This window comes from Fusarium flagelliforme, assembly GCF_020744385.1.
Source record: "Fusarium flagelliforme strain FIESC 12 MPI-CAGE-AA-0113 chromosome Unknown B0J16scaffold_4, whole genome shotgun sequence".
Taxonomy (NCBI): Eukaryota; Fungi; Ascomycota; class Sordariomycetes; order Hypocreales; family Nectriaceae; genus Fusarium; species Fusarium flagelliforme.
Genome location: NW_025763506.1, coordinates 648,867 through 665,802, shown reverse-complemented (window position 1 = coordinate 665,802; position 16,936 = coordinate 648,867). Strand labels below are relative to the sequence as shown.

General features: G+C 48.4%; 7 protein-coding genes across 7 annotated transcripts; 4 read left to right on the top strand and 3 right to left on the bottom strand.

Moving 5' to 3' along the window:
• Positions 1 to 1,766: 1,766 nt before the first annotated feature.
• B0J16DRAFT_286247 (frequency clock protein) lies at positions 1,767 to 4,613 on the top strand (the record flags this gene model as incomplete). The annotated part of the gene is made up of 2 exons (XM_046124087.1): positions 1,767 to 1,929; positions 1,989 to 4,613. 2 exons carry the CDS (start codon positions 1,767 to 1,769, stop codon positions 4,316 to 4,318), a joined length of 2,493 nt encoding a protein of 830 aa, XP_045982418.1. The 3' UTR covers positions 4,319 to 4,613.
• Positions 4,614 to 4,831: 218 nt separating this feature from the next.
• Positions 4,832 to 6,488, top strand: B0J16DRAFT_303978 (uncharacterized protein). The gene is made up of 4 exons (XM_046124701.1): positions 4,832 to 5,555; positions 5,604 to 5,958; positions 6,011 to 6,295; positions 6,351 to 6,488. The coding sequence occupies exons 1-4, from the start codon at positions 4,840 to 4,842 to the stop codon at positions 6,429 to 6,431; spliced, it is 1,437 nt and encodes a 478-aa protein (XP_045982417.1). The 5' UTR covers positions 4,832 to 4,839; the 3' UTR covers positions 6,432 to 6,488.
• B0J16DRAFT_303975 (histidine phosphatase superfamily) lies at positions 6,489 to 8,273 on the bottom strand. The gene is made up of 4 exons (XM_046124700.1): positions 8,003 to 8,273; positions 7,821 to 7,954; positions 7,622 to 7,770; positions 6,489 to 7,572 (listed from the first exon to the last, which is right to left on the bottom strand). The coding sequence occupies exons 1-4, from the start codon at positions 8,157 to 8,159 to the stop codon at positions 6,567 to 6,569; spliced, it is 1,446 nt and encodes a 481-aa protein (XP_045982416.1). The 5' UTR covers positions 8,160 to 8,273; the 3' UTR covers positions 6,489 to 6,566.
• Positions 8,274 to 8,728: 455 nt separating this feature from the next.
• On the top strand, positions 8,729 to 10,016 carry B0J16DRAFT_414231 (Endonuclease/exonuclease/phosphatase). Its single transcript, XM_046133427.1, has 3 exons — positions 8,729 to 9,334; positions 9,387 to 9,665; positions 9,718 to 10,016. The coding sequence occupies exons 1-3, from the start codon at positions 8,859 to 8,861 to the stop codon at positions 9,848 to 9,850; spliced, it is 888 nt and encodes a 295-aa protein (XP_045982415.1). The 5' UTR covers positions 8,729 to 8,858; the 3' UTR covers positions 9,851 to 10,016.
• Positions 10,017 to 11,770, bottom strand: B0J16DRAFT_286237 (beta-lactamase/transpeptidase-like protein). Its single transcript, XM_046124086.1, has 3 exons — positions 11,580 to 11,770; positions 10,541 to 11,529; positions 10,017 to 10,490 (listed from the first exon to the last, which is right to left on the bottom strand). The coding sequence occupies exons 1-3, from the start codon at positions 11,706 to 11,708 to the stop codon at positions 10,064 to 10,066; spliced, it is 1,545 nt and encodes a 514-aa protein (XP_045982414.1). The 5' UTR covers positions 11,709 to 11,770; the 3' UTR covers positions 10,017 to 10,063.
• Positions 11,771 to 13,241: 1,471 nt separating this feature from the next.
• On the top strand, positions 13,242 to 15,830 carry B0J16DRAFT_303966 (uncharacterized protein). Its single transcript, XM_046124699.1, has 4 exons — positions 13,242 to 13,826; positions 13,874 to 14,295; positions 14,353 to 15,473; positions 15,530 to 15,830. Exons 1-4 carry the CDS (start codon positions 13,387 to 13,389, stop codon positions 15,617 to 15,619), a joined length of 2,073 nt encoding a protein of 690 aa, XP_045982413.1. The 5' UTR covers positions 13,242 to 13,386; the 3' UTR covers positions 15,620 to 15,830.
• Positions 15,712 to 16,823, bottom strand: B0J16DRAFT_414228 (uncharacterized protein; the record flags this gene model as incomplete). Its single annotated transcript, XM_046133426.1, has 1 exon — positions 15,712 to 16,823. The coding sequence occupies exon 1, from the start codon at positions 16,780 to 16,782 to the stop codon at positions 15,712 to 15,714; it is 1,071 nt and encodes a 356-aa protein (XP_045982412.1). The 5' UTR covers positions 16,783 to 16,823.
• Positions 16,824 to 16,936: the final 113 nt, after the last annotated feature.

Here is a 16,936-nt window from a genome sequence, read left to right as displayed (position 1 = left end):
GATTTCTAGGCGGCTCAGATTTTGCGGATCTTAAGAGAAGTTCAATAGATGTATGGTTTGAGGATAGTATCAAGCCGGCTAGCCCAAGACATGCAACGACGAAAGAGGCTTCCTATTTTCAGCGCATTCGAATATATACCAGCTTTATTCTGGTGTCTAGTACATACGACCAAAGGTAGTGGAAAATACGGGATCCCGTCCGCTCTCCCATAGTCAAGCCACTAACCGGCGGATTAGTAGTTGGGTCGGTGACGACCAGCGAATCCCCGCTGTTGTATGTTTTTGCCGGTCTTGGCCTCTCACGCTATGCCTTGCCTTTTTGTTACTTTTGGACCAACTTCTTGCCGCACAATTGTTTCTAGAAGTCTTTTTTTTCTGCCAGTTATGTCTGGCTGGCTGTGGTAGTTGATGGAACAGTATTGGCAGCATACATGGCTAAATCAGAAGTACTAACGGAGGTGGGCTCCGTCGCCCTTTGATAGGCTTAGAAACTTACCTCAACGCTATGGCAGCGCCACATGCATACGCCTGGAGCTTCACCTGGTGCCTACCATGGATGTTTGGGCTCCTAATAAGGGCAAAGAAGATCAAAAGGGTCGGGCGCTTGGCAAAGCACGGTTATGCGATTTGTGGTTTAGCGATTTGCAATGATCAGAACTGTTAATATTGCTATAATCGCATAACTTAGGTGTTAGTTAAAATACCTCGCGATTGTTGCATTTTGTGTAGCACAAGGAGCGAAGAGCCCAATGAGGCCCAACAAGCGCTGGTACCGGGTGGTAGCCGCTCGCTATCCGTCCTCAAACCCTTCATAGCGCCCATAGTGTTGGGGTTTAAAGAAAGAATGATGATCTTGCAGGCTAAGCAGTATTAATTTAACAAAAGGGAAGCTCTGTTGGTGTATTTGCTATCCCTGATTGAAAGTATTGAAAGTATGCAGCATTACTAAACTGCCCGTAACGTTCCCATTTCTGCCCTCGCCACAGCTTCAAACGTTATTAATAATAATTATATCCCAATATCTTCCAGGTTCTTTATCCAATCAGGCATTGAACGCCTTTCTTCATCAATCAAGTATGTATCTCTTCAACTAAAGAACATCTCTAGCGCCTTGTCCTGTCTCTGCACTCTCTCCCGCGGACCCGGGCTCGCATCCTCAGGGTCCTCCACTCTTACTCCACACCTCCACCGGCTGATGAGTCCACACTGGTAACCTAGTGACCGACGTCTCCGCTTCTGGCAGTGTTCGGCATGCCCCCAACCTCAGATCTTTCCCGTATTCATACGTTCTTCAACGCAATACTGCGACCAAGCGTCACAGCCTTATTCTTTAAATCATAATCGTCGCTATACAACTATCTGACTTCAACGCCTAGTTATATAAACCATTCCGTTGTCTCCGCAGCAGCTTTGGCGACCTCTGGGCGGGACGGTGGACTTGGCAAATTGCAAAGAAGCATTCCACGCGACGCGATTTGCCTATCTTCAAATTAATCGACTGCTGAATTCATTGAGTTTCTGGGGGCGAACACATCTCTTACTGCATCACCTCGCAGCGACTCGAGCTCTCTGTTTCAATGAATGGGAAGCTAGGCTCAGGCGACTGTTGCTAGACGTCTCCCGACTGTATTACATTGCCATCGAACAGTGGAAATCTTACCATCATATATAACCTGACGATAAGCATACTCGAAATTGCTCCGACGTCGATAATTAAGCAGTCATATTGGGTCTTGTTGGACGTCTCATATTGTTACGCGGCCAAGATGCCTTCAAATTCAAATGGTTCACATAGAACCGCACCACCACCAGCTGATTATTCTCTCAGTCTCAATTCCCTCACCGGAAGTCATGAGACAACGCCAAGCGACCCACCAAAGCGGCATAATGGCTCGAGCCATAACGCAACCGCCGATAATGCCATAGACGGTATGCACTACCTATAGGCGACTCATAGTAGTTTAGATGAAACTGATATAAAGCTCTAGTTAATATTTCGCTTCACCAAGAAAAATCTTATATATGGAATCCGGAGAAGTCAGCCCTACATACTCAATACCAGGTCGCCCCTCATATACCTGCCACGGTGCACAGCAGTAGTGTTGACGACTACCGCGGCGTCATCGACGACTTAACTGTCGAGATTCAGCAGCTTAAGAAGGAGCTCAAGCGTTATAAGCAACGGGGTCCGGCTCGACTCCATAAAGACAAGCTATTTGAGACCAAGGTTCATGGGCTTCCTCAGAAGAAAAGGACAGAGCTCGAAGCCATACTGAGAGACTTTGCCACTGATCCCGATGGGTCTCCAGAGATGTTAGCATTGCAAAAAAGGACAAAAACATCCCCCCATAACAACGAGCACATATACTCCAAATCTGGAGTTATGCGAGAACATGCTCCTTCCTCTCCAGGTTCCAGCCTCCGGCCACCTGACTCAGCTTATGCCTCTATATCAGCCGGTGCTGTGTCTCCAAGCACCACTGTTAACCTCCCCATTTTGACTTCGGCCCGGCCAACAAAGGGCAAGGTCGAAGATTATTTACGAGATGTTCCGGACGGCCTGTACCCACGACACGTAATCATGACAGACAAGGAGCGGAAGAGTCTCGTTGTTTGCCGTCTCGAACAGCTATTCACGGGTAGAAGTAACGATGCCGGTATCTCGAAGATTCCCTTTAGGCGGCCAGGTGGTAGCTTCATTAAGGCGCACGTTGTAGCAGAGGCACAGGTGGCGGATTCATCATCCACCCACGAACCACTCACTCACGCTACTGAGCCTATCCGGGAAGCCAGAATCCTTCCCCTAGAACAACGATCTCACACTTGGAGAAACAACTGTCATTCAAGTGACTGTGGGTCGGCTCCTGATCCCAATAGGGAAAATATGGAGACTAGGGGCGGTGGTGGTGGCTTGGCTTCTGACGGCAAGCTGCCCTCCCTAGCCTTGCCTTTGTCAAAACAGCGACCCACGCGGCCCTGTGATTTGGATCCCGATCGTGCTCAGAATTCTTCTGAGAATCTGAACTACATACGGCATTTGTACCTACTGCCGCCCGAGTTATTGCCTACTCAGCAGAGTATCCAGGGCATTTACCCAGACACTGGAGGCTGGGTGTCCTTGAATTTGCTATGCAATCTGGCTCAGCTCCACTTGGTCAATGTGACACCAGTCTTTGTACGCTCCGCCGTATCTAAACTCAGCACGAGACTGCAGCTATCCTCTGACGGGCATAAAATTCTATGGCGAGGTGGATCTGAAGATACCAAGTTCAGTGGCTATAACACGCCAGAAACCCCTCTGGACAGTAATGTCGATGGTTCGCAAAAGAAAGGCAAGCGCCAGAAAACAAGCCATTTCACTGCCAATGAATCCCAACTTGGCAGTTTAAGTAAGGGTCTGCCTGCATTTGATTCGCACCTTCGCGCCCGAGTTGAAAGCTTCCGCTATAAGCCACTATTCGCTCTGCAGGATTCGTCAGATGGGCATACCTTACGAGGTGCGTCAGTTTGCTCTTCTGTAGTTGAGACCAATACAAATTGTGGCGAGTCGGGCTTGGGCTTGAAATACTCCGCAGGATGGGCTGGTAAACGGCAACGCCACGAAGGTGCCATCACATACTACAGCGGTGCAGGTTTTTACACTGACTTGGCGGGTGATTCAGCTGATCCATCACTGACAACTAGCACGCCCTCAAACGTTCAAACTAGGAAGGACGCTCAGCAACCATCAGAATTCGCTCGGTCTCCTCGACGAATATCCAGGTCCTCCATCAGTTACATGCCATCAACGGACGAATGCCAAGACCTGCGTCAGAAGGCTTTAGCCGTGGGAGGTGATAAAAATCAAGTACAGGGTCTGACGAATGATGGGAGTGAACACAGCAGCGATGTCGAGCTGGATTTGATTTGGAATAACGACCAGCAGTATATAAGGCATCAACCCTTAGAACCCTGCGGCCTTGGTGGCGTTCGACCCGATGATCACTTCACGGTATTTGTCGATACTAAGCGGCCTAAGCACGATGCCTCTCAGATTGGGAGGTCGGACGAAAGCATAGAAAGGATTATCCGTCGGCAGGAGGCAATGTCGACCTCTGGTCCCGTTCTCGGTGGTTCAGAAACCAAAGCAATCAAAGAATTACGGTCTATCGAGATTGAGTATCTGTCATGGCGTACGGAGAGACTGATACCAGCTCCACTGCCATCCCCTGCCAGTTTCTTTCCCCCGTTCAGCATCGATAGTTCCATGTCCGGCGAAGATGACGATCAATCTATAGATGTATATAACTCTGGGTCGTCAGAAGAGGATATATGCTAGCGCCTTTGGTTGTCATGTCTCTTGGGCTGGCTCATCAGATTACCCTGTATCCTTTGCAGACATATTCTGCGTCTGTTCAAGGTCTGACGGCTGTTGTGAACGTATTCACGTGTGTAATAAATCCTCTCCCTCATTTTTCTGTACCAGCCTCCCAAGATGCCAGCTCGCATTATTGGCGATCATTATCGCAGTCGTTTGCAGTTACCGATCGGCGTATCATCCCATATTACAATGCCATTCCCTCATTTGCCTTATCATCATCAATCACGAGGCGCCAGCATTTGATCCTTCGAACCCTTAAAATCTTGAAAATGCAGCTTATGGCGCATGGTAACCAATCCCAGTCGCCTGCTACAGGGCGCATTACAGCGCTAACCACGATGAGCCCTGCAATCTGCGACAATCTAACTTGTTTCAACAAGCTCTCCCCCGCTCATCTGCCGAATAGCCGTTCCACAGGGTTGTGATAATAAGCTTATTTCCTGTCAAAAAACTTGGCTTTTCCATCTTACACTTCAAACATGTCTAACAGAGGAAGTGGTCGTGGTTTTCTATTCTCGCGAGGTGGCCGTGGAGGTGGTGGTGGTCGCGGCGGCATCCTTGGTTCAGCTGTTCGTGGTGTCGCTGGTGGTATTGGGCTTGTCTCAGAGAGTGTTAGCTCTTACAAGGAGAAAAAGGCCGCTGAGAAGAGTGAGAAGAACGCGCCGCCAGCACAGCAGCCTCAAGCAAGCTCAAGCAATGATGCTCCCGTCCAGGAATTGCCGGGAGATTCGTATCATCAATCGGGTCTTCAAGAAGACGCGACAGAAAGACAATGGGAACTCGACGACACACAAACCGAGCTTCTGTCAAACCCACAAGGCGAACCTTCACCATCGCAGCCCGCAAAGGACGATGCCGATCTCGCCACCATTTTCATCCGAGAGCATGGTTCAACTCCCATTACGGGCCAACGGTTGGAAATGCCAGTTATTCTTGCTCAAAGACGACCCAAGAATCGCTCCCGTGGGTTTGTTCGCGGATATGCTCCCGCCCTTGAGGATGTAGGCATTGATGAAGCCACTTGGCTTGATTTCCTTGACAAGTTTGATGCCGCGACGATGGCTTCCCCTTGGATCCAGGTTCTCAATTTTGCAGAGATTGGTGGCTTTTTTGTAGGATTCGCGCCGAGTATTGCTATCAGTGCAGCTACATATTTGACGATTGAGATCACCAAGGATATGCATAGTCGACAGAAGTATGACTGCCATACCCTTTACAATTGCGAATGCTAACTATTTTCAAGCACAAACAAGTTCCTAGCCAAGATGAACGAAGAGTACTTCTTCCCAAGAGGCCTCTGCTGCCTCGTCATGACGTGGAGGGAAGATACTGGAAGACCCCATGAGATGGTCGACATAACCAAGACCATTGCTTCTGGAATGAGCCCTGAAGACTCTGGAGTCGCAGACAAGTTTAAGAGATCCAGTGGCAAGACGTACGGAGATTTCGCTCTTCCTGAGGCTGCACCTCTTGTCTTTCCAACATTGGATACACTTGATGCTGCCGATAACGAGGAGTCCAAGGGCTTCAAGGCTAGTGTGGCTAAAAAGAAGAACTTTGTCGCAGAGTACTTTGATAAGAGAGGACAGGCCGAGTTTGTAAGTATTCAATCACCAGGTCAAGTGAGAATTCGTGCTGACTTAATGACAGGCGCACAAGAGCCCAGAAAATGTCTTGGCCAACCAACAGCAAAAGCCGGAGTTCACTTCGCGATACGCTGACCCATCTCACCCGTCGAACAGTGGCTCTATCATTTCACTACTAACTGGAGGACATGTCGACCCAACCAAGGCTCGCCAAGGCCGAAGTGGCTTGTTCTCAGGCCGAGGAGGTCGAGGAGGAAGGGGTGGAATGAGCGGAAGAGGCGGTTCTAGATCTGGGCCAGTATTCGAGTACTCACCAGGTGAGTACGCGAAGAAGATGCTCTTGAGCAAGGTAAGTTTCCCTTATAACGTAGATACTCGATTGACGTTTGCTGACTTAATGATAGGACGTCTTGTATTTATTGGTTGTCAATATGCCCTCTGAGCAAGAGCTCAATGAGGCTAAGGCTGCTATGGGACGAGCCTGATGGATGTTCTGTAGCCATTCATAAGACAGAAGCGTTGGAGGGTATGCGAATAGAAGTAGTAATGTATTACAAATTAGCTAGTATGATTCTAACTCTATCTTAACTCTCATCAATCCCGTTCCGATTCTGGGACATCTAAGGCTTGACAGGCTTCAAGTGAGGCTGAGCCAAGTTGGTAAAGAAGCTAGCTCCAAGAACCTTGGAAGGAGTAGCAGGATCCGTGGCGTTACAAAGCTTAGCAAAGTTACCATTCTTCCTGAGCCTATCCTTGGTAATCTTAGAATACTTTGCCAAAGCACAAGATCTTCCAGGACCGTCCTTGCACGAAGGAACGGGGTAGACAATATCGTTGACGAGGATTCGCATGTACTTTGCAGAACGTCCCTTAGTGGTCCCGCAAGTAAGACGCTCAAAGGCAATGGTACCACGCATGGGAGAAATATCGGAGTTGCGCCAGAGACGATCCTTGGCAATGCGGTCAGTGGGGAGTTTCTTCTGGTTGTCGTATACGCCAGTGGCAACAGCGAGTTCGTTGAGTTGACCGTCGTTCAGGAAGTTCATGAGGATCTTGGGGATCTTGAAGTCCTTGCCGTTGAAGTCTTTGCCGGTGGAGTCAGGTCCAGCGACGAAGCGGTCTACCAAAGCATCAAGGAAGGGAACCATCATCTTGGAGGCGACCTTGGTGGCAGGGCCGACACCGTAGTAGTATCGGAGATCTTGCTGATACTCATACTGATCTAGCTCCTGCTGGTTGAAGGTGCTGCAGAAAGGTGAAAGACGGCCTGTGATCTGTGACTCGAAGCCACAGATGTAAGGGAAGTCATTCCACTGACCGTCCTCGAGATCGAGATCACCCTCGATGTACTGGGACAGACGCTTCTTGAAGGCGGGCAGCCACTTGGAGCGCCATGCGTCTGTCTGCTTGCTGCTATCGTCCACGAAAGTAGGACACATATCAGATGGAGCAAGGGTGTCGCCCAGATGAGCAGACATTCCCTTGCCTGTCACGGAAACGACCGTGCCAAGCGAAGAGTTTGTTCCCAAGAAACCGTGCAGGAAGAGCTGAGCGGTTTGGATGACGCGTGTGTAGTTGTTGGCCCACACAACAAAGTCCTCACCCTCGTTGTATAGATCCGGGTACCTGCATATGTTAATCGATCAATTACTAAAATGGTGTAAGATAGGCATACCTAGTTCGGATGGTATATCCCATATCAAACAGTTCCTTGTATCCAGTCTTGCTCAGCTGGGCAATCTGGATCTCGGGCTTGGTAAGAGGACTCTTCCAAGTATGGAGAAACTTCAGAGGTCCAGTTGCCTTGTAATCCGATTCTTGAAACTGGTTTCCGTATTAGCCAAGACCATTACACAAGATCTTTTCGTTCATACCTTGCGCTGCATCTCAAGCCAGCCATTGTGAGCACCAGTATCAGGATATCGCGATCCATGACGTGATACGTAGGCAGCTTGGTCAACGGTGCATCCCTCGGGAATCTCAGATGAAATGCCGGTAATATCAGATCCTAACCTTGTTAATAACCAAGACTGTATTTATCACGGGGTTTCCCTACCTATATGCCACGGGCCATTACCGCCAAGGTGTGACAGAGGGTTCTTAGCTGCCGCTGTATCCGGAAGGAGAACAGGTTGGACGGGGTCAATTGAGCTGCCAGATTGGGCATGGCAGCAAGAGCCGAGAACAGCGACTGCAACGATAGGAGCCTTCATCTTGTCTTTCTGGATTGAATTGAGTTACTAAATCCTACGTTGAAGCATGAGGACATTGCATATAAGTACAGTTTACACCCTAGTATCCACCGGAAATTACCTTGCCTGTTCAGTAATTGCCCAGACATTAGAACTTGTTAATGCCATCATTATCGCACACGTTGAGTCTTTAAATGCCATGCCCCGGCATCTATTTAGCTTTTGGCCGGGGTATGTTAAAGCACGTGCATGTTGTTGGGTGACCTTATTCGGTAACATCGTGCATTACCAGTGATGCAATGCATTGGTGGAAATCCATGAACCTTGACATATAACGGGCGAATTGCCCAATTGGGAATGCTATGTCGATAAGCACCTTCATCCAGTCAGACAACAGTATAGATCTGCGTGTGTCCTGAACAGCACGTTTATACCGTCATATGCGAAACCTTTTCGTATCGGTAGTTTAAAAAGAGAAGTTGGATATCGGATGGTGTGTACATTTTAGTAGACGAGGGTGGGTTTTCCCGCGGTAAAGTCCGGCTTTCGACCCTTGATGGGAAGGGGTTGTGCTGATCGCGATGCTACATCATGCACGAGCCAAAGGAAGCTTTGACATAGGCCAACATGATATAGTAGCAAGCAGACCGCTCCTCAAATAGACGACGAAGTTCGTGAAAATACCAGATTACTCACGTCTTCATCTCAAGTCAAGTCATCATGTACATGCCCTCAGTTCCCAGCCAGCTTCTGGTCTCTACCCTGGCCCTCAGCAGCCTCTGTCTTGGCCAAAAGACCGGAAAGTTCAACTTTCTGACCTACAACGTGGCTGGCCTGCCCGACATCTTTAACGGCAACGATGTTCCTGGTGACAAGAAGACCAACTCTAACCTCATCGGTACCGCTCTTGCTGTCCAGAAATTCGACATTGTTCATATGCAGGAGGACTTCAACTACCACGCCTACATCTACGCGACTGACAACCATCCTGAGCGCACTCCCACTTCCGGCGGTGTTCCCTTCGGTGATGGTCTCAACACTGTGGCCAACTATCCATGGACTGGCTTCACTCGCAAGAAGTGGAACAAATGCAACTTGAACTCGGGAGATTGCTTGACCCCCAAGGGTTTCAGCTTCATGCGCATGAAGGTTGGCGGTGTTGAAGTCGATCTTTACAACCTCCACGCAGACGCTGGGTAAGTCGCCTTACAGCAAGACTATCGTGGGCTAATCTAATCTGGTCAATAGATCTGACGACGGCGATGTCAAGGCCCGAGAAGCTGGCATTGACCAGATTCTTGAGTACATCAAGTCCAACTCCAATGGCCGAGCCATCATTATCGGCGGCGACACCAACGACAGATGGACAAATGCTGGCCGAAGCATTAACAAGCTGACAGACGCTGGTTTCAGTGATGCTTGGGTGCAGTTGATCAACGGAGGAAAGTTCCCTGCTGCTGGAGCTGCTGCCGACCCTTGCAAGGTTCCCGCTGCGAACAACAAGTGTGAGATTGTCGACAAGGTTTTGTAAGTTAAATTCGAAGGATGATTGGAAGTCATGTGCTAATCTGTCTTGTAGCTACCGATCTGGCAGCTCTGTTAAGCTTACTGCTACTTCTTTCAACTATGTTCCTCAGCTTTTTGTTCAGCCTGATGGAAACATTCTTTCTGACCACAACCCTGTTCAGGTTGACTTCACTTACTCTTCTTAACTGAGATGAGGCTACGAAGACGATGTGGAAAGGACTTGATGAGCCTGAGCATGGGACTTGGGTTCTAGCAGATATCTCCCACTGAACTTCGGTTTGGGCTTAGGAGTTCTTAGTACATTTTACCATGAAATATAGACCGCAGTATAATCAGAAGAGTTTTTGCAGACTCGAGAGTGTCAAGATGTATTTCCCACCAGCGCATGAAAGGGCGACTCATCTAACCCTCTTCAGTACAGTTTCGCGGCTATAGTCCCCAGTCGGAAACGTAATAACAAGCTCGCAAGGCAGATTATCGACGCCATATCGAAACTCAGCACCCAAGAACGCATCAGGCCCCCTCGATGGATCATCCAGTAGCGAGATAAACATCACCCAGAAATTCCCAGACGCGTGACGAAGTGTTGCACGACACTTCCATAACGTGTCTGTACGTACCGCAACGAGATCCTTACTCGCTTCCTTTTGCCGTGGAAGTTTATATCGCAGAAACTCGAAAGTTCCATACCCCGGGGCGTGGTACTTTCCACGGAGATTGTCGATTTCGACGAGCGATGGTTCAGGCTTGGCTGGTAGATTTGGGAATAGTGTAGTCGCTGCATTAGCGATGATTCTCTGTCTTTCTTCTCGTGCTCTTATCAAACTATATGCCAGGTTAGACGAGGCCTTGAGGTAAAAGAATGTCGAACTTACTCTTTGACAATGTCAAAACGCTCACTCGTTGGGATTCCGAGCTTATCATCGATCAGTCGACGCATGATAATGTCTCTCACATCGCTGGGATAGTTTGAAAGGATGACAACTCCATAGTCTAGATCCGGAAGCCAATAGATCAAAGTACCATGTGAAGCCACTGACCCAGAGTGCCAGTAAACGGCGTGGCCATGGTAAGATGTACGCCACCAAGAGAGTCCATACATGGAGATATCCATTCCGCGAGAGGGTTCCGGGTTATCAACGATTCGTGGTCTCCGTATGTCATCATGTACCTCCTTCGACAGCGGCGCCTGTTTGCGCAGCAGACATTTGATCCACTTCATATAGTCCGTGACAGTAGAGATGATTGCTCCAGCTCCACTGTTGACTTCTGTAGGTAAGTAAGGAATGGCCACATACTTCTCCTTCTTGTGCTTTGTATCACTCCAATAGTAGCCTGTTGACAAATGGCCAGGTGCCTCTTTAGCCTGCTGCAAGTCGAGATATGTAGATGTCATCTCGAGAGGACCCCAGATAGTCTCTTTGAGAACATCACCCAGCCACCTCCCGGTGATTGTCTCAACGACATAAGAGAGTGTCGCATACCCTTCGTTATTATAGTCAAACTGTGTGCGAGGCTGCCATGCCAGTGGAAGGTGTCTAAAATTGCGTACGATGTCTCTAATGTCCCGCGAGCCGTCTTTGTCGCGTGTTCGAACTCCTACATCATTATTGCGCAAGCCGGAGCGATGACATGCTAGATCCTCGAGGGTGATATTGTTAGTCGCCCACTCATCTTGAGTAACGAAATCGTCGTGGATGATTGATGAGACTCGAGTCTTCCAGCCATCAGCCAGTTCGGGGTACTTTTTGCTCTCGATCATTTGAGACAGAGTTGCTGTCACGAATGCCTTGGTTGTTGATCCACCATACCAGAGCGTTTCTGGTGTAGCCGGAACATTAGGCAGAGTCGCGAACCCGAACCCCTACACAGCATTAGCTAGATCTGTGTTATCTAGATGGTGACTTAGCCAACCTTTGAGAAAATGTCGTCTCCATCGATGACTCCTATAGCGATGCCAGCAACCTTCCACTCGTCAATATTCTTGGTGACAAATTCCGAAAGTTCCGGCGTGAAAGGATCATTGATATCGCCGCCACCCATTTTTCTGATGTCAAGCTACCAAGAAAACAAGGCTTATAAAATGAGGTTAAATCACTTCTGGCAGTGTTGATGGCATGATGTTGTTTAGGCTGTTACTCATTGCTTACGTAGGGGCCTGCTACGCGTTAACATTAATCCCGCCGGATATTTGTGCAGCCAGCAAGGGTTATTCAGCGCCTACATACAGGGTGAGCCTGCCAATGGGAATCATTGTCATGAATCCCGCTGAAAGTAGAAATGTCTGCATCATGTGGTCACTTACCATTTCCCACTGGATGTACAGTAAGCTTACTATATCCAAGTCATCAAAAGCTACCTCTTGTGCCCGGCCACTTCCATTTTGGCAAGGCAAATCATCCTTCATAGAAGGAACAAGGCCGGTGGGCTTGGTATCATCAGAGACTGAATTGGCGAAGGTAACTTGTCGCACTTTGCCATGCTTTTTTATATTCGCAGAATAACCCCCAACCAAGACAACAACTTTGGTCTGGGTCTTACCCTGTGCGGCGACTTGAGCGCTGTCAGCCTTCGCCATTGATGTATACATGTAACCGAACTTGGCAGCATGAAAGGAAATTGTTAGGAAGTTCTTTTAAGGGTAGAGAGTTTGGTGATGGAAGATGGCAGGCTGCAGTGTAGCATTACATGATGATATGTTTACATCTTGTTCATATCATTCCTAATCAATTCTTACATAGACCCGACGAGTATGAAGTTGGAAACAGTGGTAGGTAATTATCGAGTGTCCGATCATCATCTGAACAGTGTCTACTCGGCACCAAAGCGCACTGCCGATGTTGAATCCGGAGCCAATATAAGCTTCTTTGACCATGTGATACAATATGAACGTAAGCTGACATTCAAGGCCGGAGTTATCAGAGTGCTTATAAACGGAGCTAAGTTACAACCGAAGCTTCCGCAAATTCGCAAGTAACCTACACAGCGGTATTCAGAATCCGTAAATCCGACAGCCTGTTTGCAACTTATTTTACAGGGCATGAGTTGATCCGTGCTTATGCATTATTTTAAGAACTTAACTACCGGATTTGCAACAGCCTAATAGGTCAGCGGCAGACAGACCTTTGGCTGAAATAGAGTACCTGACGTCCATTCGCAGATTATCCTGGGGTAATCGTAAGCTTGTGATAGACTATTGGCTTAGATGCATTCCGAAGAAACTATTAAGTGCGTTGGCTTCCAAGTTATGCGTCCACATTTGAATCAAAGTAAGCCAAAGCGGTAGTAGGATTAACTCCCAATGCCGGCAATTGGTTGAATGACTGCCTGTCAGCTTACTTCTGATGTCAAGGTGGATGCTCCCGATTTGCTTATCAGCTCCAGCGGATGTCTCGGTCGTTCAACAATGTCGCATTATTATGGGTGCGGTGGCCAGTAATGTCGCCGAAGTCCGCACATCTGTTGGTTGGGCTTTTTATCATGCTGGTTGAAGGTGAAGTCTGATAAAGTGAGCGCGCCGGGGTCGCGTCTTACGTTTTGTTGGGGCGCTGACTATTATCATATGAGGCCGAGGCCCCATAATTGACACAACCACCTTCAAAGTATTTACCCCTTCGTTTCGCGATCGCGACGCAGATAGCGAAATTTATTTCTCACTTTCTGGTTCCTGAACTGAATCCCGCTCGTGAATAAATAACTTTTGCACTGCTTACCTGGCACCATGGCGCATACTTCAGGCGTAACACCTCTGTATCAAGTATACAAACCACCCTTCACCATCGAATCACCCAACACTGAAAAGAAGCCCGACGAAACCCTCCCCCGCCGTCATCCTAAAGCCCGCGATGGTCTTATCGAGCGTCCATCTGACGACATCCACACAATCTTCGACATTATCCGTCGCAGCGCACGATTACACCCCGATGCCAGGGCTGTAGGATGGCGAAAGCTCATCAAGATCCATAAAGAAACAAAAAAGATCGAGAAGAAGATTGATGGAAAAGTACAGCTCGTGGAGAAAGACTGGACTTTTTTCGAATTGACGCCTTTTGAGTTTTTTACTTATAAGGAGTATGAGAAGCATTGTTTGGAGCTTGGGTCGGGATTGAGGAAGCTTGGGCTCGAGCCGGGGGATAAGTTGTTTCTTTTTGGATCTTCAAGGTATGTAAACCTATGAAATCTTTGGGTATTGATATTAACGATACTAGCGCGCAGTGGATAGCTACTTCTCATGCTTGCGCCACACAATCCCTCTCCATCGTCACAGCCTACGACTCTCTCGGGCAAAGTGGTTTAGAACACAGTCTTCTTCAAAGTCAAGCAGAGGTCTTATACATCGACCCATATCTGCTAAAGACTGCTACCGAGCCGTTGAAGAAGTCAAAGGTTCACACCATCATTGTTAACAAGGCATCCATCTTTGACGGTCTTGACATTCTGGAATCTTTCAAGGCTGCGAATCCAAAGTTCAAAGTCATCAGTTTTGATGAGGCCTGTGATTTGGGGAAGAATAATATGGTAGAACCAGTTTATCCTAAGCCAGAGGATTTGTACTGTGTCATGTACACCTCGGGATCCGGCGGTGTCCCGAAAGGTGTGCGGATCGCTCATAAGAACCTGGTTGCAGGAGGTAAGTAAAGAGTGGACATGGCCTCAATAACAATCCTCGCTAACCTGTGGCTCCTAGTTGCCGGCCTATACATCTGCGTCGCGGACTGCGTTACACACAACGAAGTTCTCCTCGGATACCTTCCCCTCGCTCACGTCCTAGAAATGGCCCTTGAGAACCTAGGCCTCTTTATCGGCGGCACAATCGGCTACGGAAACCCTAGGACTCTATCGGACACCTCTGTTCGAAACTGCGAGGGCGACATGAGAGCTCTAAAGCCCACGGTCATGCCCGGCGTACCGCAGGTCTATGAGACGATCAGAAAGGGAATCATGACACGACTGAACGATAATGCCATTTTTAGGACTCTCTTTTGGCGTGCGTTTGCGTACAAGAGCTTCATGGTGAAGCATAACCTCCCTGGTGCATGCATCCTTGACGGAATTGTCTTTGGTAAAATTCGTGAGATGACTGGTGGAAAGATCCGATTCCTCTTCAATGGAGGAAGTCCCATATCGCTTTCGACGAAACATTTTATGTCTATGGTTGTTGCTCCTATGTTCACAGGTTATGGTCTTACTGAGACTTGTGCAACCGGAGCTCTAGGATCTCCTCTCGAGTTTACTCTGCATTCCATAGGTACAATCCCAGCCTCCGCGGAACTCAAGCTTGTATCAGATCCCGAATTCGGTTACTCAGCCGAGGCAACACCACCGCAGGGAGAGATATGGATCAAAGGCACTTGTGTCATGATGGGATACTATGAAAATGAAGAAGAAACCAAGAAAAGCTTCACAGATGACGGCTGGTTCAAGACAGGTGACGTGGGAGAGTTTGATAAGGATGGTCATCTGCGAATTATTGATCGTGTCAAGAACATCGTTAAGCTCCTAAGCGGCGAATACGTCGCTCTAGAGAAGCTTGACTCGATTTATCGCGGTGCTCAGGGCGTTATGAATGCCATGGTGTATGCCGACTCTTTACACGCCCGACCCATCGTCGTTGTCATGCCCAACGAGACTGTTCTTACGAGCATGGCTAAAGATCTCGGTGTCGACGAACACAGTATCTACAGTGACAAGAAAGTACGCCAAGCCCTGCTGAAGGATCTGCAAGCGACGGGCAGAAAGGCAGGTCTATCGAGTATGGAGATTGTCGCTGAAGTGGTTATCACTCCTGAAGAATGGACTCCTGCGAGTGTAAGTTTTGATACTCCTCATTCTTGAATAAGATCATTAGCTGACGATGGAAATAGGGCCTTGTTACCGCGACGCAAAAGCTGAATCGCCGGGCTATCAACGCAAAATACAAGAAGGAGATCAACGAGGCACTGAAACAGGCTTGATCTGGTCGCTAATGTTGTCGTTTAATCTGTCTGTTTTCTTTACATTAAGCGATAAGAAATACTATATCTCCAAATTCAATCTGTTCATCATCTCAGTAATCCTCATATTGCAGAAATGGATTCGGATGTCTGCCACCGGCCCTCGTAAACTGTGAAGTTCGGAAATCCTTGTCCTTCACAAAGTCAGCCCACTGCTTCTTAGCAAAGGTACACGACCTATAATGTTCCATAAACTCCTCATCCGTGTAGATTCTATCCCTGTCATTGTAACCCCAAGGTGGGACGGAAAAGACCGGAGCCCCGTTTTCATGGTCCTCAACTCGAAATTGACATGCTGCGCAGCTCCTCCCACTGTCGAGCTTATCCCGAGTAGGATCATACCACGGAAATGCAGTGGAAGCCATGTACCGTAAGGAGTACATGTGCTCTACATCCAGAACAGTTTGATGTGGTGGCGGCAACTCCATATCCCTCGACCTAATCTTGGGATTCAGAGCACGCAGTTTTGGAAACGCATCTTTGCAACGGACGACATAGCGTGGCTTTCTAACCTTTGGCCATGGCTCTACAGCATAGTGGCTGCCGGATACAACGCGTAGCTTGGGTTCACAGACGCGCTCAATTTGGGCTCTGGATAGTTTGACTGTTTGGCAGAAGTGTTTGGGTGCGGGGATAGCAATGGCGCCCAGCGGGGCTGAGATCTCGATGCATGTGAAGCAGGCGCGCTTGCAGGTGAATAGGGACAGGTAAGGTCCAAATTTGCGGCAGTATTTGCACTTGGGATTAATGAGGGCTTGGTAAAGATGGGATAGAGTGAATCGCTGGGCTGTCTGCACTCTGAGAAGTGCTTTCAACCCCGCCAAGCCATGGTTGACAATGATAGTGTAGTCACGACCAGCTGTTGCTAGATTGCGTGCGCGGTGATTGACGCCTCGAAATTTGAGATAGGAAACGATGTCCAACTCTTCAAGTGCCATTTGTATGAGCTCTTGTGGAAGACGATCTAGGTCGCCAAGACTCGCAAAGTCTGGTTTCTCGAACGTGTTTTGTATGAACGGAGCTTGGAGTTTCCCCTTTGGCGTCTTGACCAAAAGGTCATCGTACTCGCTCCTGTGATAGGTGCACACACGAAGAATCTCGTCCACATTTTCTGTGGATTCCATTGTGGGAAAGATGTTTGCTTGGATGATATGATGAGGTGAGGGGAAAGGAAGATGGTTAACAGGAAGGGATTCTCAGCCGAGTTTCGAGTTTTTAAGGCATCAATGCTGACTGAGACAGTAGGCTATTCAACCACTCTTACTATTGGCTATACTC